The 27748-nt window shown below is 48.4% G+C and overlaps 1 protein-coding gene across 1 annotated transcript in view; it reads left to right on the top strand.

The window, feature by feature from the left end:
* The window catches only part of LOC144504389 (pituitary adenylate cyclase-activating polypeptide type I receptor-like), a 213246-nt gene that overhangs the window by 96421 nt on the left and 89077 nt on the right, over positions 1-27748 (top strand). The window contains exons 2-4 of the mRNA XM_078229618.1: positions 14743-14850; positions 15655-15764; positions 23416-23513. Coding sequence (XP_078085744.1) covers positions 14743-14850; positions 15655-15764; positions 23416-23513 — 316 coding nt within the window. The remainder of the gene's footprint in view (positions 1-14742; positions 14851-15654; positions 15765-23415; positions 23514-27748) is intronic.

A 27748-nucleotide genomic window follows, 5' to 3' on the forward strand; every position in this document is an offset into this window, starting at 1 on the left:
CTGAATGTTTTTGTACACAGGATCCTGAAAGGCACCCTCCCCCACCAAGGGGTCCCTGAAAACATTGATGCATTGCCAGAGCATGCCAGGGTACTTGTCTTGATAACCGTCCCACAGAACATTTACCAATATTGACATATGAATTGTCTCTGGATACTGACATACGTACATCCCTAACATGGTTGCGAGAGACCATTTGAGAGTCAACCATCGAGTCTGCACCGACCCACCATCTTACCCAGGCAATCCCACATATTTACCCCGCTAATTCCCTTAATCTACATATCTTAGGACATTAAGGGTCAATTTAGCATGACCAATGCAATTAACCCGCACATCTTTGGACTGTGAGAGAAAACCGGAGCACCCGGAGGAAACCCACGCAGACACGAAGAGAGTGTGCAAACTCCACACAGACTGTCACCCAAGACTGGATTTGAACCCGGGTCCCTGGTGCTGTGAGACAGCAGTGCCAACCACTGTGTCGCCATGCTGCCTTTCATCTGCAGTCATATGTAGGCCAGACCAGGTGAGGACGGCAGATTCCCTTCCCTAGAGGACATTAGTAAACGGGATGAGTTTTTACGACAATTGACAATGGTTTCATGGTCATCATTAGGTTTTTAATTCCAGATTATTATTGAATTCAAACTTCACCATCTGCTGTGGTGGGATTCGAACTCAAGCCACCAGATGTGGTGTCTGGGTTGCAAGTTCAGTGACAATACCACGATACCATCGCCTCCCACATACATTCCCCCCCCCCCCACAAATATTGATACACATACAAAAGAACAAAGAACAAGGAAAAGTACAGCACAGGAACAGGCCCTTCGGCCCTCCAAACCTGTGCCGATCATGATGCCCTAATTAAACTGAAAAAAACCCATCTCCCTTACTCAGCCCGTATCCCTCTATTCCCTCCCTATTCATGGACCCATTCAGATGCCTCTTAAATGTTGTTAATGTGCCTCCTTCCACCACCTCCTCTGGCAGCGCGTTCCAGACACCCACCACTCTGCATAAAAAACTTCCCCGCACATCTCCCTTAAACTTTCCCCCTCTCACCTTGAACCTGTGCCCCCTTGTAATTGACATTTTCACACGGTGGCACAGTGGTTAGCACTGCTGCCTCACAGTGCCAGGGACCCGGGTTCGATTCCCGGCTTGGGTCACTGTCTGTGTGGAGTCTGCACGTTCTCCCCGTGTCTGCGTGGGTTTCCTCCGGGTGCTCCGGTTTCCTCCCACAGTCCAAAGATGTTCGGGTTAGATTGATTAGCCATACTAAATTGCCCTTTCGTGTTGAGGACTGTACGGGTAAATACGTGGGGTTGCCGGGAGAGTGCCCTGGTGGGATTGCTGTCGGTTCAGGCTCAATGGGCCAAATGGCCTCCTTCTGCACTCAGGATTTTATGATTCACCCTTGGAAAAAGCCTCTGACTAACCACCTCTATGTCCCCCATAATTCTGTAGACCTCTATCAGGTCTCCCCTCAGCCTCTGTCTTTCCAGTGAAAACAATCCGAGTTTATTCAACCTCTCCTCATAGCCAACACCCTCGAGACCAGACAACATCCTGGTGAACTTTCTTTACACTCTCTCCAAAGCTTCCACGTCCTTCTGGTAGTGTGGTGACCAGAACTGCACACAATACTCCAAATGCGGCCTAACCAAGGTTTTATATAGCTGTAACATGATTCCCCAACAGACAGTGCATCCCGTCCCTACCTTGCTTCTAGATACCACCACATTTGCAAGGAACATCTCTGCAAACGTTGGCACCCTTAAGGGAACTCCTGCAAATACTGGCACACTCCTGGGGGAAACCTGCAGATAATGGCACACTCCTGGGGATTTGTGCGTTGCCAGTTGGCAGTATTCGCTTATCTATGAGCCAGGAGGTGGAGCACTCAAGCCCTATTCAACAAGGTGCCGCACCACAGGCTGCTGCAGAAGATAAAGGTGCACAGTGTTACAGGTAATGTATCAGCATGGATAGAGGATTGGTTAATTAACAGAAAGCAAAGAGTGGGGATAAATGGGTGTTTTTTTGGTTGGCGGTCAGTGACTAGTGGTGTTCCTCAGGGATCAGTGTTGGGACCGCAATTGTTTACGATTTACATAGATGATTTGGAGTTGGGGACCAAGTGTAGTGTGTCAAAATTTGCAGAAGATACTAAGATGAGTGGCAGAGAAAGGTGTGCAGAGGACGCTGAAAGTCTGCAAAGGGATATAGTCTAAGTGAGTGAGCGAGGGTCTGGCAGAGGGAGTACAATGTTGGTAAATGTGAGGTCATCCATTTTGGTAGGCATAACAGCAAAATGGACTATTATTTAAATGGTAAAAAATTGCAGCATGCTGCTGTGCAGAGGGACCTGGGTGTCCTTGTGCAGGAATCTCAAGGAGTTGGTTTGCAGGTGCAGCAGGTAATTAAGAAGGCAAATGGAATTTTATCCTTTATTGCTAGAGGGATGGAGTTTAAAAACAGCGAGGTTATGTTGCAGCTGTATAAGGTGCTGGTGAGGCCACACCTGGAGTACTGTGTACAGTTTTGGTCTCCTTACTTGAGAAAGGATATACTGGCACTGGAGTGGGCGCAGAGGAGATTCACTAGGTTGATTCCGGAGTTGGGCGGGTTGGCTTATGAGGAGAGACTGAGTAGACTGGGGCTATACTCATTGGAATTCAGAAGAATGAGGGAGGATCTTAGAAACATGCAAGATAATGAAGGGAATAGATAAGATAGAAGCAGGGAAGTTGTTTCCACTGGCGGGTGAAACTAAAACTAGGGGGCATGGCCTCAAAATAAGGGAAAGCAGATTTAGGACTGAGTTGAGGAGGAACTTCTTCACACAAAGGGTTGTGAATCTGTGGAATTCCCTGCACAGTGAAGCAGTTGAGGCTACCTCATTGAATGTTTTTAAGGCAAAGATAGGTAAATGTTTGAACAGTAAAGGAATTAAGGGTTATGGTGAGCCGGCAGGTAAGTGGAGCTGAGCCCACGAAAAGATCAGCCAGGATCTTATTGAATGGCAGAGCAGGCTCGAGGGGCCAGGTGGCCTACTCCTGCTCCTAGTTCTTATGTTCTTATGTTCTAATCTGTGGCTTGCGCTGAGGAGTACAATGTTGATAAATGTGAGGTCATCCATTTTGGTAGGAATAACAGCAAAATGGACTATTATTTAAATGGTAAAAAATTGCAGCATGCTGCTGTGCAGAGGGACCTGGGTGTCCTTGTGCAGGAATCTCAAGGAGTTGGTTTGCAGGTGCAGCAGGTAATTAAGAAGGCAAATGGAATTTTGTCCTTCATTGCGAGAGGGATGGAGTTTAAAAACAGCGAGGTTATGTTGACGATGTGGGAATGAGGGGATAGGAGGCACAATCTCAGGATAAGGGGCTGATTATTTCAGATTGAGGCAAAGAGCAATTCCTTCAGTCAATCTTTGAAACTCTCTACCCGAGAGCGTTGTGGATGTTCCACCCTTGGATATCTTTAAGGCTGGTGTTGACAGAAATCTGGGGCTGGATTCTCCAACCTCGCCCGCGGCTGGGATTCTCCAACCTCGCCCGCGGCTGGGATTCTCCAACCTCGCCCGCGGCTGGGATTCTCCAATCCCGCCGCTGCCGTGAATGGAGATTTAGCTGAGCGCCAAATTCTTGCTGGCAGCAATAGCAGGGCGCGCAACACCGGGGAATTCCTGCTGCGGCCTTTCAGGGATGTGGGGAAAGGATGAGAAATGAAAAGTTTATTTATTAGTGTCACAAGTAAGGCTTACATTAACACTGCAATGAAGTTACTGTGAAAATCCCCTAGTCGCCACACTCTGGCGCCTGTTCGGGTACACTGAGGGAGAATTTAGCATGGCCAATGCACCCTAACCCGCACATCTTTCGGACTGTGGGAGGAAACTGGAGGTAGTGGAAGCAGATACGATAGTGAGTTTTAAGGGGCATCTTGACAAATGCATGAATAGGATGGGAATAGAGGGATATGGTCCCCGGAAGGGTAGGGGGTTTTAGTTCAGTCGGGCAGCAGGGTTGGTGCAGGCTTGGAGGGCCGAAGGGCCTGTCCCTGTGCTGTAATTTTCTTTGTTCTTTATTCTTTGTTCTATCTGAGTTCCGTGTTGAATTTATCAGTGACTATAGAACATAGAACAATACAGCACAGAACAGGCCCTTCGGCCCACGATGTTGTGCCGAGCTTTATCTGAAACCAAGATCAAGCTATCCCACTCCCTATCATCCTGGTGTGCTCCATGTGCCTATCCAATAACCGCTTAAATGTTCCTAAAGTGTCTGACTCCACTATCACTGCAGGCAGTCCATTCCACACCCCAACCACTCTCTGCGTAAAGAACCTACCTCTGATATCCTTCCTATATCTCCCACCATGAACCCTATAGTTATGCCCCCTTGTAATAGCTCCATCCACCCGAGGAAATAGTCTTTGAACGTTCACTCTATCTATCCCCTTCATCATTTTATAAACCTCTATTAAGTCTCCCCTCAGCCTCCTCTGCTCCAGAGAGAACTATGTTATACTAGCTGCACACATAACAAGAAAAACATCTTCAGATTCTGAAGAATTCGGAAGAAGTCAGGTGTAATGATGAGAGTTTTTATTTCCTCGTAGGCTACACAAGCTGGACTGATTGCATTCCACCACAGATACTTTCTGTAGCTGAGTCAGAATTATAATGGTCTGAGTGCCACATAGGTAATGACTCCCACATCATTCAATGAATAAGCCTCGAGGAAACATTCATCTGAGCAGTTAGAATTACAAAGATTACTTCAGGAACACAAGGCACGAGCTGTTTTTAAAAAAAAATAATGTCCCATCTATCCCACTTGATTTATGCTGGAGAGACTGACTGCTTCCGAAATGGAATCAATCTCAATTTACAACACAGCACCAGGCCATTTGGCCCATCTGGCCCATGCTTCACACAAGCCTCCCCTCATCTGACTGCACCTAACATTATGAGGGGTGGCACAGTAATTAGCACTGCTGCCTCACAGCGCCAGAGACCCGGGTTCGATTCCAGCTTCGGTGACTGTGTGGAGTTTGCATGTTCTCCCCGTGTCTGCGTGGGTTTCCTCCGGTTTCCTCCCGCAGTCCAAAGATGCGCAGATTAGGTGCATTGGCCATGCTAAATTGCCCCTTAGTATCCAAAGATATGGAGATGAGGGGGATTAGTGGGGTAAATACGTGGGATTACTGGGATGAGGCCTGGGTTAGATGCTCTGTTGGAGAGTCTATGTAGAACGGTTTGAATGATCCCATACTGCACTGGAGGGATTCTATGATGCTATGATCATTTAGGACTGAGATGTAGAGAAATATACAATACTCCCCACTTGCCTGGATGGGTGCAGCTCCAACAACACTCAAGAAGCTCGACACCATCCAGGACAAAGCAGCCCCGCTTGATTGGCACCACATCCACAAACATCCATTCCCTCCACCACTGACGCTCAGTAGCAGCAGTGTGTACTATCTACAAGATGCACTGCAGCAACTCAACAAGGCTCCTTAGGCAGCATCTTCCAAACTCATGTCCTCTCTCAACTAGAAGGACAAGGGCAGTAGATAGCTGGGAACCCCATCACCACCACCAGGTTCTCCTCCAAGCCACTCACCATCCTGATTTGGAAATATATCGGCCGCTCCTTCGCAGTCGCTGGGTCAAAATCCTGGAATTCCCTCCCTAACGGCACTGCGGGTGTACATCTCGGGACTGCAACGATTCAAGGAGGCGGCTCACCACCACCTTCTCAAGGGACAATTAGGGATGAGCAATAAATGCTGGCCGAGCCAGCGATGCCCAAATCCCAGAAATAAATTTTAAAATCAGAAAATATTGTCAATAAGATGCTGGTGGACCTTTGGAAATTTTTGATTTGATTTGATTTATTATTGTCACATGTATCAGCATACAGTGAAAAGTATTGTTTCTTGCGTGCTATACAGACAAAGCATACCGTTCATAGAGAAGGAAATGAGAGAGTGCAGAATGTAGTGTTACAGTCATAGCTAGGATGTAGAGAAAGATCAACTTAATGCGAGGTAGGTCCATTCAAAAACCTGACAGCAGCAGGGAAGAAGCTGTTCTTGAGTCGGTTGGTACGTGACCTCAGACTTTTGTATCTTTTTCCCGACGGAAGAAGGTGGAAGAGAGAATGTCCGGGGTGCGTGGGGTCCTTGATTATGCTGGCTGCTTTTCTGAGGCAGCAAGAAGTGTAGCCAGAGTGAATGGATGGAGGCTGGTTTGCGTGATGGATTGGGCTACATTCACGATCCTTTGTAGTATTTTGCGCTCTTGGGCCGAGCAGGAGCCAGACCAAGCTGTGATACAACCAGAAAGAATGTTTTCTATGGTGCATCTGTAAAAGTTGGTGAGAGTTGTAGCTGACATGCCAAATTTCCTTAGTCTTCTGAGAAAGTAGAGGCGTTGGTGGGGCTTTCTTAACTATAGTGTCGGCTTGGAAGGACCAGGACAAGTCATTGGTGATCTGGACACCTAAAAACTTGAAGCTCTCAACCCTTTCTACTTCGTCCCCATTGATGTAGACAGGGGTATGTTCTCCACTACACTTCCTGAGGTCGATGACAATCTCCTTCGTTTTACTGACAATGAGGGAGAGATTATTTTCGTCGCTCCAGTTACTCGGTAGAGAGACGTGGGTGGTCAGTTGGTGAATATATTCAAGACTGAGGCCAATAGGTGTCTGGGCTTTGAGGGAATGTTGGAATATGGGGACAGGGCGGGAAAGGGAAGTTGAGATAAAGACCTTTGGCCAACTGATTGAATGACAGAGCAGGTGTGATGGGCCGAATAGTCTACTGCTCCAATTGCGTTTGTCCTCCTGTTGTTACATAGCCAATTGGGGGTGGGGGAGAGATGGTATATCCGAGCGGGGAGTTAATGTCTGAAGAGGATAATGGAGAGTAAGAATGGAGGAGGAGGTGTTTGATTAGAGTGCAACAGCGCATTAATATTTATTGCATTGTTGAATGTGCCAGAGTTGAATAAATACTCTTCACAGAAATACAGACATATTAAGTGCGTTATTCAAAAGATCAAAAGTCTGATTTCATTTCAACGTATAAATAGGTACCCAGCTTTTATTCATCCAGCTTTAAATGCTTTTCCATTGTTGGTGCACTCTGCTGTGTGTGGGGAGAAAAAGAATCGCTTCTTAAAGAATGCAGCATGAAGCAGAGCACTTCACCTGCTGACTGCTATCCTATTCACACCAGCTGAATGACTCAAATCATATCAGAACCAGCCTGAACAGAGCCTTCATTACTCTCTGATAATGGAAGCCAGGAAAGGCAACAACAAAACACTCGTGGACCTGAAGGACCCTGACTGAGAATGGAAAGGACTGTTCCGTCATGTCCATGGGGACTCGATCTTTTGCGCTTGGGCCCCGGGTTGACCGTGTGTACCCTGTTAGGCCTGTTGACCGAGAAGCGCACCTGAACGCACAGAATAGGAGCAGAGGTGGGCCATTCGGCCCCCCCCGAGCCTGGCCCTGCCATCCAGTCAGCTCAGGGCTGATTTGTATAGGATATTACAGAATCCCTACAGTGCAGAAGGAGGCCATTCGGCCCATCGAGCCTGCACCGATGACAATCCCACCCAGGCCCGATCTCCGTAACCCCATGTATTTATCCAGCGAATCTCCCGACACTAAAGGGCAATTTAGCACGGCCAATCCGCCTAACTCGCACATCTTTGGGCTGAGGGAGGAAATCAGAGCACCCGGAGGAAACCCACGCAGATCTTTCTCTACACCCGAGCTATGACTGTAACACTATATTCTGCACCCTTTCCTTACCTTCTCTATGTATGGTAATGTTTTGTCTGTATAGCGCGCAAGAAAAAATACTTTTCACTGTATACTAATACATGTGACAATAATAAATCAAATCAAATCAAATCAAACATACTCCCGATTTGGATTGTGGGTGAGAATACTGCATGTAGAAAGGGAGCTCCTTAAGTTTGAAACAGGGACCAAACCCTGTCAGTATGTTCCATATTATAGAATTGTGGAATCATACACTACAGGGGAGGTGACCATTTGGCCCATCATGCTGGTGCCAGCTCTTGAACTGGTGCGATGACAATAATCTCTCCCTCAATGTCAACAAAACGAAGGAGATTGTCACCGAAGCGTAAAAGAGAACATGCCCCTGTCTACATCAACGGGGATGAAGTAGAAAGGGTCGAGAGCTTCAAGTTTTTAGATGTTCAGATCACCAACAACCTGTCCTGGTCCCCCCATGCCGATGCTATAGTTAAGAAAGCCCACCAACGCCTCTACTTTCTCAGAAGACTAAGGAAATTTGGCATGTCAGCTATGATTCTCACCAACTTTTCCAGATGCACCACAGAAAGCATTCTTTCTAGTTGTATCACAGCTTGGTATGGCTCCTGCTCTGCCCAAGACCACAAGAACTACAAAGGGTCGTGAATGTAGCCCAATCCATCACGCAAACCAGCCTCCCATCCATTGACTCTGTCTACACTTCCCGCTGCCTCGGAAAAGCAGCCAGCATAATCAAGGACCCCACGCACCCTGGACATTCTCTCTTCAACCTTCTTCCGTCAGGAAAAAGATACAAAATCTGAGGTCACGTACCAACCAACTCAAGAACAGCTTCTTTCCTGCTGCTGTCAGACTTTTGAATGGACCTACCTCGCATTAAGTTGATCTTTCTCTACACCCTAGCTATGACTGTAGCACTACATTCTGCACTCTCTCCTTTCCTTCTCTATGAACGGTATGCTTTGTCTGTATAGCGCGCAAGAAACAATATTCTTCACTGTATGCTTATACATATGACAATAATAAATCAAATCAAATCAAATTGAAAGAGCTATCCATTTAGTCCCAGGTATTTGGTGCAGTGGGTTAGCGACCCTGCCTCTGAGCCAGAGGGTTCGAGTCCCCTCCCAGCACTTGATGGTCAAGGAAGGTACGTTCAAAATGTGGCCAAACACGCCAATGGTTGGCGGTAAGAGAGGGAGAGACTCTTAGTCAGCCATGCTTGATGTGGAGTGGCGCCCACTCAAGCTATAAGCTATTAGGCTCTGGCGACCCATTCTGGGAATTACTAGCAATGGAAACAGATGAAAGTTGCCTTCGTGCACCAGGTGCAGAAAGAGAATTGGAATTGGGATCCATTTAGTCTCTTTGCCTATATCCCTGCAATTCTCACCTTTTCCAGTACATCTCTAATTCCTATATATATTGCAGAAAGTGGGTATGCAGGTGCAGCGTGTAATAAAAAAGGCAGATGGGATGTTGGCATTTATTACAAAGGGACTGCAGTATAAAAATAGGGAAGTGTTGTTGCAATTGTACAGGGTGCTGGTGAGACCACATCTGGAGTATTGTGTCCCGTTTTGATCTCCTTATTTGAGAAAGGATCATAGAATCCCTACAGTGCAGAAGGAGGCCATTCGGTCCATCAAGTCTGTACCGACCACAAGCCCACCCTGATCCTATTCCCGTAACCCCACACATTTACCCTGCTAAGCCCCCTGACACTAGGATCAATTTAGCATGGCCAATCAACCTAACCCGCACATCTTTGGAGTGTGGGAGGAAACCGGAGCACCCGGAGGAAACCCACACAGACACAGTGGCGGCATGAGAGGCAGTTCAGAGGAGATTCACCAGCTCGATTCCGGGGTTGAAAGGGTTGACGTATGAGGAGAGATTAAACAGTTTGGGCTTGTACTCGTTTGGAAGAATGAGAGGGGATCTGATCGAGGGAAATTTTATAAGGATTGATAAAGTAAATGTAGACTAAATGTTTCCTCTTTTGGGGCAATTTTGAACAAGAGGTCACAGGTACAGGCTGAGAGGCGGTAGATTTAAAACTGAGATGAGGAGGAACTACTTCTCGCAGGGGGTGGTGAATTTGTGGAACTCGCTGCCCCATCGCGCGGTGGAGGCTGAATCATTGAATGGTTTCAAGAAGGAGATGGATATATTTCCAATAGAAAAAAGAGGAAAGAGGGATAAGGGGAACAGGTGGGGAGGTGGATTGGAGACCAGGGAGAGATCAGCCATGGCGTGATTGAATGGCGGAGCAGGCTCGAAGGGCTGAATGGCCGCCTTCTGCTCCTAGTTCCTACGTTCCTGTGTTCCTGTTTGAACCTGCTTCCAGTAGCTTTACAGTCAGTGTACGGCACGCAGATCATAACAACCTCTGGGTGAAAGAAAATTCTCTCCTGTGAATCTTCTAATTATCTGAAATCTGCATCCTCCGGGTGCCGACACGCCTGCCAACATAAAACAATCCCTCTTTGAGAGGACTCGACAAGATGGACGCTGAAAGGATGTTTCCCCCTTGTGGGAGAAACTAGAACTGCGGGGGACACCGTCTAAAAATAATTCTGATTTGATTTGATTTTTTATTGTCGCAAGTATTGGGATACAGTGAAAGGTATTGTTTCTTGCGAGCTATACAGACAAAGCATACCGTCCGTCGAGAAGGAAAGGAGAGAGTGCGGAATGTAGTGTTACAGTCAGAGCGAGGGTTTAGAGAAAGATCAACTTAATGCGAGACAAGTCCATTCAAAAGTCTGACAGCAGCAGGGAAGAAGCTGTTCTTGAGTCGGTTGGTATGTGACCTCAGACTTTTGTATCTTTTTCCCGATGGAAGAAGGTGGAAGAGAGTATATCCGGGGTGCGTGGGGTCCTTAATTATGCTGGCTGCTTTTCCGAGGCAGTGGGAAGTGTAGACTGAGTCAATGGATGGGAGGCTGGTTTGAGTGATGGATTGGGCTTCATTCACGACCTTTTGTAGTTCCTTGTGGTCTTGGGCAGAGCAGGAGCCATACCAAGCTGTGATACAACCAAAAAGAATGCTTTCTATGGTGCATCTGTAAAAATTGGTGAGAGTCGTAGCTGACATGCCAAATTTCCTTAGTCTTCTGAGAAAGTAGAGGCTTTCTTAACTATAGTGTCGGCATGGGGCGACCAGGGCAGGTTGTTGGTGATCTGGACACTTAAAAACTTGAAGCTCTCGACACTTTCTACTTCATCCCCATTGATGTAGACAGGGGCATGTTCTCCTTTACGCTTCCTGAAGTCGATGACAATCTCCTTCGTTTTGTTGACATTGAGGGAGAGATTATTGTTGCCGCACCAGTTCACCAGATTCTCTATCTCATTCCTGTACTCTGTCTCGCCATTGTTTGAGATCCGACCCACTACGGTGGTGTCGTCAGCAAACTTGAAAATCGAGTTGGATTTTGAGGGGTTGGAGTCGAGGAGTCTCTCATTTGAGATGGAGATGAGGAGAAAATCTTTTGAACTTCTTCCTCAAAGAGCACTGGGGGCAGAGTAGCTGAATATTTCTAAGGCTGAGCTAGATAGATTCCTGACTAACAAGGGGGTGAAAGGTTATCGGGATAGGCGGGAATGTGGCGTTGAGCTTGCAAACAGCTCAGCCACGATCTTATTGAACGGGGGAGCAGGCTGGTGGGGCCGAGTGGCCTCCTCCTGTTCCTAATTTGTATTTTAATATGTACGCATCTGCTCGATTAAAACCCAAATGATTTTGAAGCGTCCATCTAATCCCCCCTTAGCGTCCTTCATTCTCAGGGGAATGATCCCAGCTTACCCAGCCTCTCCCTTGCCCACTGAACTCCCACATCCCCGGCACCGTTCCACTCACTCTCCTCCTCACCAACTCCGGGGCCTCCCGAATGATTTCCCTCCGCGCCTCCCGGATATTTTCAGGAATGCTCCGAGCAAGAATTGCCGCAGCTGGCGATCCGGTGGGAATGGCACTCAACTCAAAGGGGCCAGGCCCAACGCTTAGCCTCAGATGCCACCTGCCTTCACTGTGAGGGCAGAGCAGTGAGTCAGCAACGACCACACTCAGATCTCAGCTGAATAAATCCACACACAATTAACCCTCTGGTATGAGAAATTAAGGACTTGCATTTATGCAGTGTTATTCAGACTGGCCAGACTGATACATGAGAAGGGATTGTATTCATCGAAACATAGAAACTAGAAGCAGGAGGAGGCCATTTGGCTCTTCGAACCTGCTCCGCCATTCATTTTGATCATGTCTGATCATCGAGTTCAATATCCTGATTCCCCCCTTCCTCCCATATCCCTTGATCCCTTTAGCCCCAAGAGCTATATCTAATTTCTTCTTGAAATCAGACAAGGTTTTGGCCTCAACTACTTTCTGTGGGAGTGAATTCCACACATTCACCACCCTCTGGGTGAAGAAATTTCTCCTCACCCTCAGTTCTAAAAGGTTTACCCCTTATTATCAAACTCTGACCCCCAGTTCTGGACTCACTCACCATTGGGAACATTCTTTCTGAATCTATCCTGTCTAACCCTGTTCGAATTTTATACGTTTCTATGAGATTCCCCTCTCTTCTAAATTCCAGTGAATATAATCCTAATCGACTCATATGACAGACCTGCCATCCCAGGAATCAGCCTGGTAAACCTTCGCTGTACTACCTCTATAGCAAGGACATCCTTCCTCAGATAAGGACTTGAAAACTCACTGGAGTTCAGAAGAATGAGGCGGCATTCTCATCAAAACTTATAAAATTCGAACAGGACTAGACAGGGTAGATGCAGGGAGGATGTTCCCGATGGTGGGGGAGTCCAGAACCAGGGTCACAGTCTGATGACACAGGGTAGACTGTTTAGGACTGAGGTGAGGAGAAATTTCTTCACCCAGGGAGTGGTGAATGTGTGGAATTCACTCCCACAGAAAGTAGTTGAGGCCAAAACATTGCATATTTTCAAGAAGCAGTTAGATATAGCTCTTGGGGCAAAGGGGGATCAAGGGATATGGGGGGGGGGAAGGCAGGATCAGAAATTAGAACTAGGGGGCATGGCCTCAAAATAAGGGGGAGCAGATTTAGGACTGAGTTGAGGAGGAACTTCTTCACACAAAGGGTTGTGAATCTGTGGAATTCCCTGCCCAGTGAAGCAGTTGAGGCTACCTCATTGAATGTTTTTAAGGCAAGGATAGATAAATTTTTGAACAGTAAAGGAATTAAGGGTTATGGTGAGCGGGCGGGTAAGTGGAGCTGAGTCGACAAAAAGATCAGCCATGATCTTATTGAATGGCGGAGCAGGCTCGAGGGGCCAGATGGCCTACTCCTGCTCCTAGTTCTTATGTTCTTACTATCAGGCTATTGAGTTGGATGATCAGCCATGACCATAATGAATGGTGAAGCAGACTCGAATGGCCTCCCCCTGCTTCTATTTTCTATGTTTCTATGTTTTTCCTTAATAGGAATGCTTCAAAGTGTTTCCAGCCAATGAAATACTGACAAATAATCTGTATTTTGGAGGCTGGTTGAAGGATAAATATTGGCAGGATACCTGGGCCAGTTTTTCATAGAATGTGGGCGTCGCTGCCTGGGTCAGCATTTATTGCCCATCCCTAATTGCCTTTGAACTGAGTGTCTTGCTCGGCCATTTCAGAGGGCAGTTGAGAGTCAACCACATTGCTGTGGCTCTGGAGTCACATGTAGGCCAGACCAGGTAAGGATGGCAGATTTCCTTCCCTAAAGGGACATTAGTGAACCAGATGGGTTTGTGCAACAATAGTTTCACAGTCACCATTACAGAGACGAACTTTCAATTCCAGATTTTAATTGAATTTAAATTCCACCAGCTGCCGTGATGGGATTTGAACCCGTGTCCCCCAGAGCTTCATCCTGCGGCCTGCTAGTCCAGTAACACAACGCCAGCCCCAAATAGCAGCGTGGGATTTTTGATATCCATGTAACAGGGCCTTGGGTTAATGTCTCACCTGAAAGGCAGCATCTCTGGCAAGGCCGCCCTCCCTCAGCACTACACTGGAGTATCAGCCTTCATTGACTAGAATAGAATAGAATAGAATCCCTACAGTACAGAAAGAGGCCATTTGGCCCATCGAGTCTGCACCGACCACAATCCCACCCAAGCCCTACCCCCATATCACTACATATTTACCCACTAATCTCTCTAACCTACGCATCTCAGGACACTAAGGACAATTTTAGCATGACCAATCAACCTAACCCGCACATCTTTGGGCTGTGGGAGGAAACCGGAGCACCCGGAGGAAACCCACGCAGACACGAGGAGAATGTGCAAACTCCACACAGACAGTGACCCAAGCCGGGAATCGAACCCAGGTCCTTGGAGCTGTGAAGCAGCAGTGCTAACCACTGTGCTACCGTGCCGCCCATTGTGCAGTCAAGGAATGTAAACCTTCAAATTCAAAGAACAAAGAAAATTACGGCACAGGAACAGGCCCTTCGGCCCTCCAAGCCTGCACCGACCATGCTGCCCGACTGAACTAAAACCCCCTACCCTTCCAGGACCGTATCCCTCTATTCCCATCCTCTTCATGTATTTGTCCAGATGCCCCTTTAAACTCACTATCATATCTGCTTCCACTACCTCCCCCAGCAGTGAGTTCCAGGCACCCACCAGCCTCTGTGTAAAAACCTTGCCTCGTACATCTCCTTCAAACCTTGCCCCTCGTACCTTAAATCTAGTAATTGACTCTTCCATCCTGGGAAAAAGCTTCCGACTATTCAGAGGCAAGACTACCACTCACTGAGCCACAAGATCTGTAGGTTTTACCTCATGTTGCATAATCTCTGCTCATCCATCAGATTATGGTCACCGTGAGAATAGTTTAATTTTAACACTACCCTGTCAACTCTGTCCACAGACTGTCCAGGCATGTGGGACAACATAACCTGCTGGCCAAATGCCGATTACGGGGACGTTATATCCGTCAACTGCCCGGGACTCTTCCGTATCATTAGCACCGATGATGGTAAGTGTGATCCCAATGGGGTCCATCAAAACTGAAGTAAAAAGTGACTGTTTTAAACCATGAAGAGTTTAGGGTGTCTATGAGTTTGTCTTTCAAGAAGTAATTAGATATCGCTTTTGGGGCTAAAGGGATCAAGGGATATGTGGGGGAAATGGGATCGGGACATTGAATTCGATGATCAGCCATGATCAAGATGAATGGCTAAAGTTTATCTATTATTGTCACAAGCTTACATCAAGCAATGAAGTTACTGTGAAAATCCCCTAGTCGCCACACTCCGGCGCCTGTTTGGGTACACTGAGGGAGAATTTAGCATGGCCAATGCACCTAACCAGCACGTCTTTCAGACTGTGGGAGGAAACCGGAGCACCCGGAGGAAACCCACGCAGACACGGGGAGAATGTGCAAATTCCACACAGACAGTGACCCAAGCCGGGAATTTGAACCCGGGTCCCTGGTGCTGTGAGGCAGCAGTGCTAACCATTGTGCTACCGTGCTACCCATTCTCTGTGAGTTCAGTAAAAGTTACCCGTTGTGAGGCTGCAGAATTGTCATAAAAAACTGTCTCACCAACATCCTCGTGGTGAAGGAAACCTGCACAAGGTGGTCAAAGCGATCCATGCCTTTAGCAGCATGCAGGTTGGAATAATTGTGGTCCATCCGCCATATTGGATATTTAGACATTTTGCTTCGTGGAAACAAGCATGTTGCCATGGAACCCCTTGGACTCTATCCCGCTGAGCTGAAACTACGTCTGTTTTCGTTCTGATTTCACTGCGTGGTCTCACACTGAACCCTCTCCAGTTATAGGAATCATCTACAGAAACTGTACGGATGAAGGCTGGTCGGAAACTTTCCCCCATTACTACGACGCCTGCGGAGGTGATGAAAATATAACCGGGACAGAGGAACAGGTAAGACCATAAGACATGGGAGCAGAGGTAGGCCATTCGGCCCATCGTATCTGCTCCACCATGACTGACCTGATGTGATAATCCTGAACTCCGCTTTCCCGCCTTATCCCCATAACCCTTGATTCCCTTCCTGATTAAATATCTGTCTGTCTCAGCCTTGAACATACTTAGTGACCCAGCCTCTACAGCCCTCTGCGGTAAAGAATTCCACAGATTCACTACCCTCCGATAGAAGAAATTCCTCCTCATTTCTGTCTGAAATGGGTGACCCCTTTACCTTAAGATTATGTCCTCTGGTCCTAGACTCTCCCACAAAGCATACCGTTCATGGAGTACATAGGGGAGAAGGAAAGGAGAGAGTGCAGAATGTAATGTTACAGTCATAGCTAGGGCGAAGAGAAAGATCAGTTTATTATAAGGTAGGTCCATCCAAAAGTCTGGTGGCAGCAGGAAAGAAGCTGTTCTTGAGTCAGTTGATACGTGACCTCTGACTTTTGTATCTTTTTCCCGATGGAAGAAGGTGGAAGAGAGAATGTCCAGGGTGCGTGGGGTACTTAATTATGCTGGCTGCTTTGCTGAGGCAGCGGGAAGTGTAAACAGAGTCAATGGATGGGAGGCTGGTTTGAGTGATGGACTGGGCTACATTCACGACCTTTTGTGAATGGTCTTGGGCAGAGCAGGAGCCATAGCAACCTGTGATACAACCAGAAAGAATGCTTCCTATGTGATAGTTGGTGAGAGTCGTAGCTGACATGCCAAATTTCCTTAGTCTTCCGAGAAAGTAGAGGCGTTGGTGGGGCTTTCTTAACTATAGTGTCGGCATGGGGGGACCAGGACAGGTTGTTGGTAATCTGAACACCTAAAAACCTGAAGCTTTTGACCATTTCCAGTTCTTCCCCATTGATGTATAAAGGGGCACGTTCTCCTTTAGGCTTCCTGAAGTCGATGGTAATAGTACGGGACTTGAGCAGGACTATCTGTGTTTAACTGACATTGTGGGAGAGATTATTGTCATCGCACCAGTTGATCAGATTCTCTTTCTCTTTACCTCCACTCAATAATGTTCAAGCCCGGTACTATTACCAAGCAACTATTTATTTTCATTTTATGTTCTTGAAAGCGTTCATATTTTTATAGACCTCTGCCACCTTTAGAGAAAAGGGACGCAGTGTGTGTCCAAACCTTTCTCATTGTCTAGCCTCTGAGTTTTGGTATCATCCTCGTGAATCATTTTTGTTTCATCTCCAGTGCCTCACTCACACTCCTCATCGTATAAAGACTAAGAATGTACGCAATACTTCAAGTGCGGTCCAATCGATATTCTATACAAGGTTATAGAACATAGAACATAGAAAGCCACAGCACAAACAGGCCCTTCGGCCCACAAGTTGCGCCGATCACATCCCCACCTCTAGGCCTATCTATAGCCCTCAATCCCATTAAATCCCATGTACTCATCCAGAAGTCTCTTAAAAGACCCCAACGAGTTTGCCTCCACCACCACCGACGGCAGCCGATTCCACTCACCCACCACCCTCTGAGTGAAAAACTTACCCCTGACATCTCCTCTGTACCTACCCCCCAGCACCTTAAACCTGTGTCCTCTCGTAGCAACCATTTCAGCCCTTGGAAATAGCCTCTGAGAGTCTACCCTATCCAGACCTCTCAACATCTTGTAAACCTCTATCAGGTCACCTCTCATCCTTCGTCTCTCCAGGGAGAAGAGACCAAGCTCCCTCAACCTATCCTCATAAGGCATGCCCCCCAATCCAGGCAACATCCTTGTAAATCTCCTCTGCACCCTTTCAATGGCTTCAACATCTTTCCTGTAATGAGGTGACCAGAACTGCGCGCAGTACTCCAAGTGGGGTCTAATCAGGGTCCTATAAAGCTGCAGCATTATCTCCCGACTCCTAAACTCAATCCCTCGATTAATGAAGGCCAGTACGCCGTACGCCTTCTTGACCGCATCCTCCACCTGCGAGGCCGATTTAAGAGTCCTATGGACCCGGACCCCAAGGTCCTTCTGATCCTCTACACTGCTAAGAATGGTACCCTTCATATTATACTGCTGCTTCATCCCATTGGATCTGCCAAAATGGATCACCACACACTTATCCGGGTTGAAGTCCATCTGCCACTTCTCCGCCCAGTCTTGCATTCTATCTATGTCTCGCTGCAAAGGTTAAACTGTCTTCTCTGCTTTCGCATTCCTCCATAAATGAACCCCATTGATCTGCTTGCTTTCTGAAAGTTAAAGATTAAAGTTTATTTATTAGTCACAAGTAAGGCTTGCATTAACACCGCAATGAAGTTACTGTGAAATTCCCCGAGTCACCACACTCCGACGCTTGTTCAGGTCAGTGCACCTAACCAGCACGTCTTTCGGAATGTGGGAGGAAGCCGGAGCACCCGGAGGAAACCCACGCAGACACGGGGAGAACGTGCAGACTCCGCACAGACAGTGACCCGAGCCGGGAATCGAACCCGGGTCCCTGGCGCTGTGAAACAGCAGTGCTAACCACTGTGCCGCCGTGCCTTACGCCTTTATTCACTTGTTGGTGTCCCAGTGATTTGTGCAGCTGGTGCCTCAGGATTATTCAACCCTCTTTAGACACTTAGGGAGGTATTTAATGCAGGCAGAGAAGGGTCACACCCACCGGCAGGAGGACCCTGGAGGTCCCGTGCCGTCTCTTTTTGGGAAATGTCAATCAGGCACTTAACTGGGCAGCTTTTACAGATGCACCATAGAAAGCATTCTTTCTGGTTGTATCACAGCTTGGTATGGGCTCCTACTCTGCCCAAGACCGCAAGAAACTACAAAAGGTCGTGAATGTAGCCCAGTGCATCATGCAAACCAGCCTCCCATCCATTGACTCTGTCTACACTTCCCGCTGCCTCGGCAAAGCAGCAGCATAATTAAGGACCCCAGGCACCCCGGACATTCTCTCTTCCACCTTCTTCCGTCGGGAAAAAGGATACAAAAGTCTGAGATCACGTACCAACCGACTCAAGAACAGCTTCTTCCCTGCTCCCATCAGACGTTTGAATGGACCTACCTCGTATTAAGCTGATCTTTTGCTACACCTTAGCTATGACTGTAACACTTACATTCTGCAACCTCTACTTTCCTTCTCTATGAACAGTATGCTTTGTCTGTATAGCGCGCAAGAAACAATACTTTTCATAAAAGCAAATCACTGGGGATGCTGGAATCTGAAACCAAAGGAGAAAATGCTGGAAAATCTCAGCGGGTCTGGCAGCATCTGTAAGGAGAGAAAAGAGCTGACGTTTCGAGTCCAGGTGACCCTTTGTCAAAGCTGAAAGGCAGAGAAAGTGGGAGATATTTATACTGCAGGGGGAGGGAATGAAAGATGAGTCATAGCCACAAAAACCAAGGGAAAAGACTGCTAACGGCAGTCCACAGAGAGAATAAAGGGTGTGAATGGCCAAACCCCAGAGAAGCTGTAAGCTGTGACAGATGGAGATGTTGGGGGCGGGGGGAGGGAGGCGGGGGTGGGGGGGTGCGGAATGGGACAGAGCTAGAATGTAGAAAAGGGGAAGTGGGTGGGGGGAGAAAAGGGAAGGGGGATGAAGTAGGGGAAAGAGTGGGATTGGGGGAAGAAAAATGAAGACAGACAATAAAGAAATAAAAGGTAGGGAAAAACCCAATACTTTTCACTAATACATGTGACAATAACAAATCAAATCAAATCAAATCACTGTGACTAGAAATATCGAGCCCACGAACAGGCCTGCATTACTCAGGTGCAGCCGAGCCCCTGGTCGACCCGGCCGCTCCCACAGGTGTGGGGGAGCTGCTGGTGGCAACCTTTGCCCTTACTGGCATTGCTGGCACCATCCCATTCCCGTCACCATTGAGATAACTCCTCAGAGGCCAGTGTACATTCACCCTTTATTTACAAACTCATCTCCTCTCCTAAGAGTGCTTCAGGTATGGGCTGAGAATCTGGAGTGTCAGCAGGTCTAATACAGATAGGAAATATACAGTAAATGGCAGAACCCTTAGGAGTATTGATAGGCAGAGGGATCTGGGTGTACAGGTACACAGGTCACTGAAAGTGGGAACGCAGGTGGAGAAGGTAGTCAAGAAGGCAGACGGCATGCTTGCCTTCATCGGCCGGGGCATTGAGTTTAAAAACTGACAAGTCATGTTGCAGCTTTATAGAACCTTAGTTAGGCCGCACTTGGAATATAGTGTTCAATTCTGGTCACCACACTAGCAGAAGGATGTGGAGGCTCTGGAGAGGGTACAGAAAAGATTTACCAGGATGTTGCCTGGTGTGGAGGGCATTAACTATGAGGAGAGATTGGAGAAACTTGGTTTGTTAACGACAGAGGTTGAGGGGAGACCTGATAGAAGTCTACAAGATTATGAGAGGCATGGACAGAGTGGATAGTCAGAAGCTTTTTCCCAGGGTGGAAGAGTCAATTACTAGGGGGCATAGGTTTAAGGTGCGAGGGGCAAGGGTCAAAGGAGATGTACGAGGCAGATTTTGTACACAGAGGGTGGTGGGTGTCTGGAACTCGCTGCCGGGGGAGGTAGTGGAAGCAGATACGATTGTGACTTTTTAGGGACGTCTTGACAAACACATGAATCGGATGGGAATAGAGGGATATGGTCCCCGGAAGGGTAGGGGGTTTTAAGTCAGGCAGCATGGTCGGTGCAGGCTTGGAGGGCCGAAGGGCCTGTTCCTGTGCTGTAATTTTCTTTGTTCTTTGTTCAGCCATGACACTCCTCAATATATATATATATACATATACACAGGTGAGACTCCCTGATTTGGCAGGCAATCATTCCCTTAATCAGGGAGCTCATACTCGGAGAGGCCCTTCTCACAGGCCTCGCTGAGGTCATTACAGCCACCTCACATTAAAATACTGAAACACCAGCAGGGGAATCTGGGTAGATAAGGACAGGAGAAAGAATGAAAGCTACACTGAGAGGCTGAAATGAAGTTAGTATTGGAGGAAGCTCAGCCGTGGCATATGCTAGGAACTTTGTATAACGCATTGGTCCAGCTCAGTTGGCTGGATGGCTGGTTTGTGACACAGAGTGATGCCAACAGCATAGGTTCAATTCCCGCACCGGCTAAGGCAGTAGTAGAGGCGGGTACAATTTTGTCCTTTAAAAAGCATTTCGACAGTTACGTGGGTAAGCTGGGTATAGAGGGATACGGGCCAAATGCGGGCAATTGGGACTAGCTTAATGGTAAAAGCTGGGCGGCATGGACAAGTTGGGCCGAAGGGCCTGTTTCCATGCTGTAAACCTCTATGATTCTATTCATGAAGACGCCACCTTCTCAACTTGCCTCTCGCCCGAGTTGTGGGTATCCTCAGGTTAAATGATCACCAATCACCTCTCCCCCTCAAAGGGGAGAGCAGCCTAAGGTCACCTGGGACTATGGCCTGTTTTACAATCAATCCAACACACAATGCTGGAAATTCTCTGCTGCTGTATCGCTTCATTTCTCATTGGGGAGAGGACTGAGCCTTTGGCCCCCGTTCCCCCGCCCCGCACGGGGTTGAGTGCGGGGGTGGACAGGAGCGAACGTTTGTGCCTCTGGTCGATGAGTCATTTTGCCCTCGCCAGCTTCCCAGAAATGGGATTTGGGACAGAAGGGGCTCCCACCCATGTTTGATGGGGAGCCAATCATAGGGAGCAGGCGGCCAATTATCAGAGACAGGCTGGACTTTGGGTTTGTAAGGCACCTAACCCCACCGCGACCCCACCCAGAAGCAGTGCGTGAAGTGCGGCTGTTGTCCAGATCCAGCGCCCAGGAAACTTGCAGGGGGGGGGGTGTGATTTTAAAAACTTTCCCTGGGGTATGGCTATCGCTGGCTGGGCCAGCGTCTGTTACCCATCTCTAATTATCCTCGAACAGAGTGTCTCACTTGGTCATTTAAGAGTCACCCACATTGCCATGGCTCTGGAGTCACATGTAGGCCAGACCGGGTAAGGACGGCAGATTTCCTTCCCTAAAGGACATTAGTGAACCCAGATGGGTTTTTCCAACAATGGTCATCAGTGGAGTCTTGATTCCAGATATTTTTTATTGAATTCAAATTCCACCATCTGGACGGGATTCGAACCCAGGTCCCCAGAGGATTAGCTGAGTCTCTGGATGAATAGTCTAGCGATAATACCACTAGGCCATCGCCTCCCCGTAAGGAGCGCCGTCGCCATTCCTGTCATTTCCCCATTGCCAAGCTCCCTCCCCGAGCTGTGGTTGAGAATTCCCAGTTAGATTAAGCTGTCAGGCAAATAATAACAGAGCTGTCAACTTTTTTAAAAATGCCTGTTGAGAACTATTGCATTTTGAGGCTGGCTGGTTTTGCTGATTTGAGTTAGCTATGCACTGTGAATAAATTCTGTTTTTCTTCATGGGATGTGGGCATCGCTGGCAAGGACAGCATTTGTTGCCCACTAATGGATGTTTAAGATGTTAAATCATAGAAATCATAGAAACTCTACAGTGCAGAAAGAGGCCATTTGGCCCATCGAGTCTGCACCGACCACAATCCCACCCAGGCCCTACCCCCACATATCTACCCACCAATCCACACATCCCAGGACACTAAGGGCAATTTGGCCAATCAACCTAACCTGCACATCTTTGGACTGTGGGAGGAAACTGGAGCACCCGGAGGAAACCCACGCAGACACGAGGAGAATGTGCAAACTCCACACAGACAGTGACCCAAGCCGGGAATCGAACCCAGGTCCCTGGAGCTGTGAAGCAGCAGTGCTAACCACTGTGCTACCGTGCCGCCCAGGTCAGAAACTCCAAGACTCCAAGACTCTAAGACCCAGGTCAGAAACTCCAAGGTGTCTTATGACATTAGCCTGGACCCTAAGGTTTCCATTTGCTTTTGGCATTAGGGTGAGCGTAAGGTGTTTCACTCCAGGTATGATTCAAGTGACCCACTAGGGAGCTTTTATCAAACAAAGTTTATTTGAAAAGACAGTTAAAGTATAATAAGAAAAGTTGGAATCAATTTTATCAATTACAAGACTTAAACAGGCTACAGTATCATCCTAACACCTAGCTCTCTCTGTTGTTCCAAGTCAAACACCATCCCACAGACGCACATCCTTCTTCAGACTTAGCACAGAAAGCAAGTTTGCTCATGTGATGCTGGGTTTGCAGCTTTTTAGCACCTGCTGTGAATTGGACCTTTGAATGTTGGATCAAATCTCCGAGGCTTCTTGGAAGTTCTTGGAGAGGGAGTGAGACAGAGACACACTGCCTTCTTCCATCAGCTTCTCGCAGCTCTGCTCTGCAAAAAAAAGCTCTCCCAAACCACATGATATGCCCTGTGTCAATCACCCTTAATCAAGTTCCACTCTGCAATCCTAAGGGACCATTAAAACCCCAGAATACTGCATCAGCTCAGATTAAAATCAATTATACGGCCTCAGTAACGATACAGGACACCAGCTCCAGACAACACGGTGCCAACAAAATATCCTGCGTGATTAAAATACATTTCTTAAAGGTACAGTCTCGTCACAAAGGTAGTGGGTGTGGTGCCAGTTTGTCCCAGATAGTGTTGAGCTTCTGACAAACTCTACCATCTGAATGTATCATCTTGCTGTGTTGACCTAGTCTCCTTTTCTCTTCTGTAGGACCTGTACTATATCTCCATCAAGGCTCTCTACACAGTTGGTTACAGCACATCCCTGGTTTCCCTTCTAATTGCGATGATTATACTCTGTCGCTTTAGGTAAGTCTTTCAAGTGAACATAAAGTAAAGTAAAGTTTATTTATTAATGTCACAAGTAGGCTTCCATTAACACTGCAATGAAGTTACTGTGAAAATCCCCTAATCGCCACACTCCGGCACCTGTGTGGGTACATTGAGGGAGAATTTAGCATGGCCAATGCACCTAACCAGCACGTCTTTCAGACTGTGGAGAAAACCGGAGCACCCAGAAGAAACCCACGCAGACACGGGGAGAATGTGCAGACTCCACACAGACAGTGACCCAAGCCGGGAATCAAACCTGGGTCCCTGTCGCTGTGAGTCAGCAGTGCTAACCACTGTGCCACCATGCCACCCGCCATGGACTTCTTACTCCTATTTGTTGTTTTGTTTACAGGATGTGGGCATCGCTGGCATTTATTATCCATCCCCAATTGCCCTTGAGAAGGTGGTGATGAGCTGCCTTCTGGAACCCGCTGACCCTCCCTCTGACCACCACTGCGCCACCCACACAGTCCTGCCATTGGCCAACCCTGGCACATCCCACCATCGCCCAGGGCCAATTGGAAGCGGACAGCCTCTGGTTAAGCTGGTTGGATAGTTCTGGAACCTCAATACAAGAACCTCCACCCATCTCCAGTACTCGAGCACCACGGAATGGAATCCCTACAGTGCAGAAGGGGGCCATTCGGCCCATCAAGCCTGCACTGACTCTCCGAAAGAGCATCTTACCCCCTGGGCCCTCCACTTCGTCCGATCCCCGTAACCCCTGTGGAAGGAAACCGGAGCACCCGGGGGAAACTCACGCAGACACAGGGAGAACATGCAAACTCTGCCCAGACAGTGACCCAAGCTGGGAATTGATCCCGGGTCCCTGGCGCTGTGAGACAGCAGTGCTAAGCCCTGTGCCACTGCCCTTTCAGTCAGATTTGTCCAAATCGCCAACTTGCCGCAGCGATAGGTACTTAAAGGCGAGAAAATTGCAGAGCTCTGGTGAGAGAGAAGGGGAGTGGGTTGGGGGGGTGGGGGGAACACTCTTCCAAAGAGCTAGCACAGGCACAGTGGGCTGAGTGGCCTCCTTCTGTGCTGCAGGATTCTGCGATTCCACGCACCATTCTCAAACACCTTGTTCTGTGACTGATTTCCCGCCCTGGTGTTTGCCCTTTGAGCTTGGGAGTATGAAGGTTGAGGGATTGCGTTCCACTCCCAGCCCTGCTGGGAGCTGAGGGAATGCTGCAGTGTTGGAGGCGTCACCTTTGGGGTCAACTGAGGCTCCCACTGGAGGTGGTGGAGAATCAGTTGCTGTACGCTGATGGAACCATTGGGGAGCATAGAACATAGAACATTACAGCGCAGTACAGGCCCTTCGGCCCTCGATGTTGCGCCGACCAGTGAAACCAATCTGAAGCCCATCAAACCTACACTATTCCAATATCATCCATATGTTTATCCAATGATAGAGAACAGGGTAGCACAATGGTTAGCACTGCTGCCTCACTGCGCCAGGGACCTGCGTTCGATTCCCAGCTCGGGTCACTGTCCATTTGGAGTCTGCACGTTCTCCCCGTGTCGGCGTGGGTTTCCTCCGGGTGCTCCGGTTTCCTCCCACAATCCAAAGATGTGCGGGTTAGGTTGATTGGCCAGGTTAAATCACCCCTCAGTGCCGGGGGACTAGCTCAGGTAAATGCATGGGGTTGTGGAGACGAGGCCTGGGTGGGATTGTGGTTGGTGCAGACTCGATGGGCCGAATGGCCTCCCTCTGCACTGTAGGGATTCTATGATTCTATGATCTGATCTGAAGAGTAAGAATTTCAGACAGCAGCCAGGAGCGCCCTCTGCTGGGACAGAGCTGTAACCTCACCCTACATAAACTGACATGAATTGAGAACAGTTCATAACACCAGATTAAAGTCCAACAGGTGTATTCGGGAGCACGAGCTTTCGTAGCGCTGCTCCTTCATCAAGTGAGTGGAAGATTTGGTTCACAAACAGGGCATATATGGACACAGACTCGGTTACAAGATAATGGTTGGAATGCAAGTCTTAACAGGTACAGGCAATGTGAGTGGAGAGAGGGTTAAATGACTTAAGAGGGTTAAATGAGGGTTAAATGAGGGTTAACTCACAGGTTAAAGAGGTGTGTATCGTCTCCAGCCAGGACAGTTAGTGAGATTTTGCAAGCCCAGGCAAATCATGGGGGTTACAGACAGTGTGACATGAACAACATGAACATGAACAGTGTGACAGGGCAACACGGTAGCACAGTGATTAGCACTGCTGCTTCACAGCTCCAGGGACCTGGGTTCGAATCCCGGCTCGGGTCACTGTCTGTGTGGAGTTTGCACATTCTCCTCGTGTTTGCGTGGGTTTCCTCCGGGTGCTCCGGTTTCCTCCCACAGTCCAAAGATGTGCGGGTTAGGTTGATTGGCCATGCTAAAATTGCCCCTTAAGTCTTGGGATGCGTAGATTAGAGGGATTAGCGGGTAAAATATGTAGGGGTATGGGGGTAGGGCCTGAGTTGGATTGTGGTCAGTGCAGACTCGATGGGCCGAATGGCCTCTTTCTGTACTGTAGGGCTTCTATCTATGAAACCCAACATCCCGGTTGAGGCCGTCCTCATGTGTGTGGAACTTGGCTATCAGTTTCTGCTCAGCGACTCTGCGCTGTCGTGTGTCGTGAAGGCCGCCTTGGAGAACGCTTACCCGAAGATCAGAGGTTGAATTCCCGTGACCGCTGAAGTGTTCCCCGACAGGAAGAGAACACTCCTACCTGGTGATTGTCGAGCGGTGTTCATTGGGCAGTGCCTCCGAAAGCTCGTGATACCAAATAAACCTGTTGGACTTTAACCTGGTGTTGTGAGACTTCTTACTGTGCTTACCCCAGTCCAACGCCGGCATCTCCACATCATGAACTGGGAATAGCCTTGCGCCCGCAAAGAGAAACCTCCCGGGCATTCATTTATAGCTAGGTGTTGTCTTCGGCCTGTTTGTTAAATGAGGTTCGAGGTTATGAGCGATGATTAAAAGAGGAATCATGTTGATAAACAGGACAGGAATGATGGTCTCTGTGCCCAGCGCCACCATTCCTGCTGCTGCGTTGCCCCTTCCCGAGGGATGGATCCGTGTCCAGTTTGTTAGGAATCCCATTTCAAACTCGCACTGTCATTCCAAAGTCATTTAGAACCAGCTACCCTGCCCGCAGCACAGTGGTTAGCACTGCTGCCCCACAGCGCCAGGGACCCAGGTTCGATTCTGGCCTCGGGTCACTGTCTGTGTGGAGTGTGCACATTCTCCCCGTGTCTGCGTGGGTTTCCTCCAGGTGCTCCGGTTTCCTCCTACAGTCTGAAATACGTGCTGGTTAGATACATTGGCAGCAGTGTCATAGAGGTTTACAGCATGGAAACAGGCCCTTCGGCCCAACTTGTCCATGCCGCCCTTTTTATTTTAAACCCCTAAGCTAGTCCCAGTTGCTGACCACTGAGCCACTCCTAGTGTAGCCGAACAGGCACCGGAGTGTGGCGACTAGGGGATTTTCACAGTAACTTCATTGCAGTGTTAATGTAAGCCGACTTGTGATACTAATAAATAAACCTTAAAGAATAAACTTTAAAAAGCCATTTACGTCCCCCTCCCCCACCCAGCCCTCCCCCAATTGCAGGTTCTCTCTGTGACCCACCCGCCATCACACCCACTTGCACCCTGTACGTTGGTGCCCCCACCCTGGCTGGCAATGCAGGGTGGCAACCTCAATTACTAAACTTTCCTCCTTACCCCATCTTCCCAGCCAAGGGCGGGGTGGGGGCAGCTGCCCGGTTCAAGCAGGTGAGGTCGGCTCAGACGGACTTTGGCTAATAATCTTTTCCAGGTCCTAACACCTCAGTGCCGCACTGGGTTACATCCGGCTGGAGTTTTACCAGCCAGGCTCTAGTTGGCACTTTTCCCACCTTGCTGGTCCGTCTCAGTTTACCGCCCCCCCCCCCCCCCCCCCCCCCCGCCCCCCCCGGTCCCTGTATGCATCATTTAGGCTCCGCCCAGGTGGGAGTGGGAGAGAGTCAGGTCCACCAACTGGCTGGTAGCTGGTGGAGAAGGGAGCGGGCAAGTGCCAAGGCAGGCTGCTCAGAAAGCCCGTCCCATTCCTCCCTCAATGCCCCCATGTCACCTCCATGCCTATTCGATCTGTACGCACTGTGCACAGAGCCAATGAACCACATAATAACAATGGCTACTGCTGAAATGGTGAGAAACGAAAGCTCCCAT

This window comes from Mustelus asterias, chromosome 2 (genome assembly GCF_964213995.1).
Source record: "Mustelus asterias chromosome 2, sMusAst1.hap1.1, whole genome shotgun sequence".
NCBI lineage: Eukaryota > Metazoa > Chordata > Chondrichthyes > Carcharhiniformes > Triakidae > Mustelus > Mustelus asterias.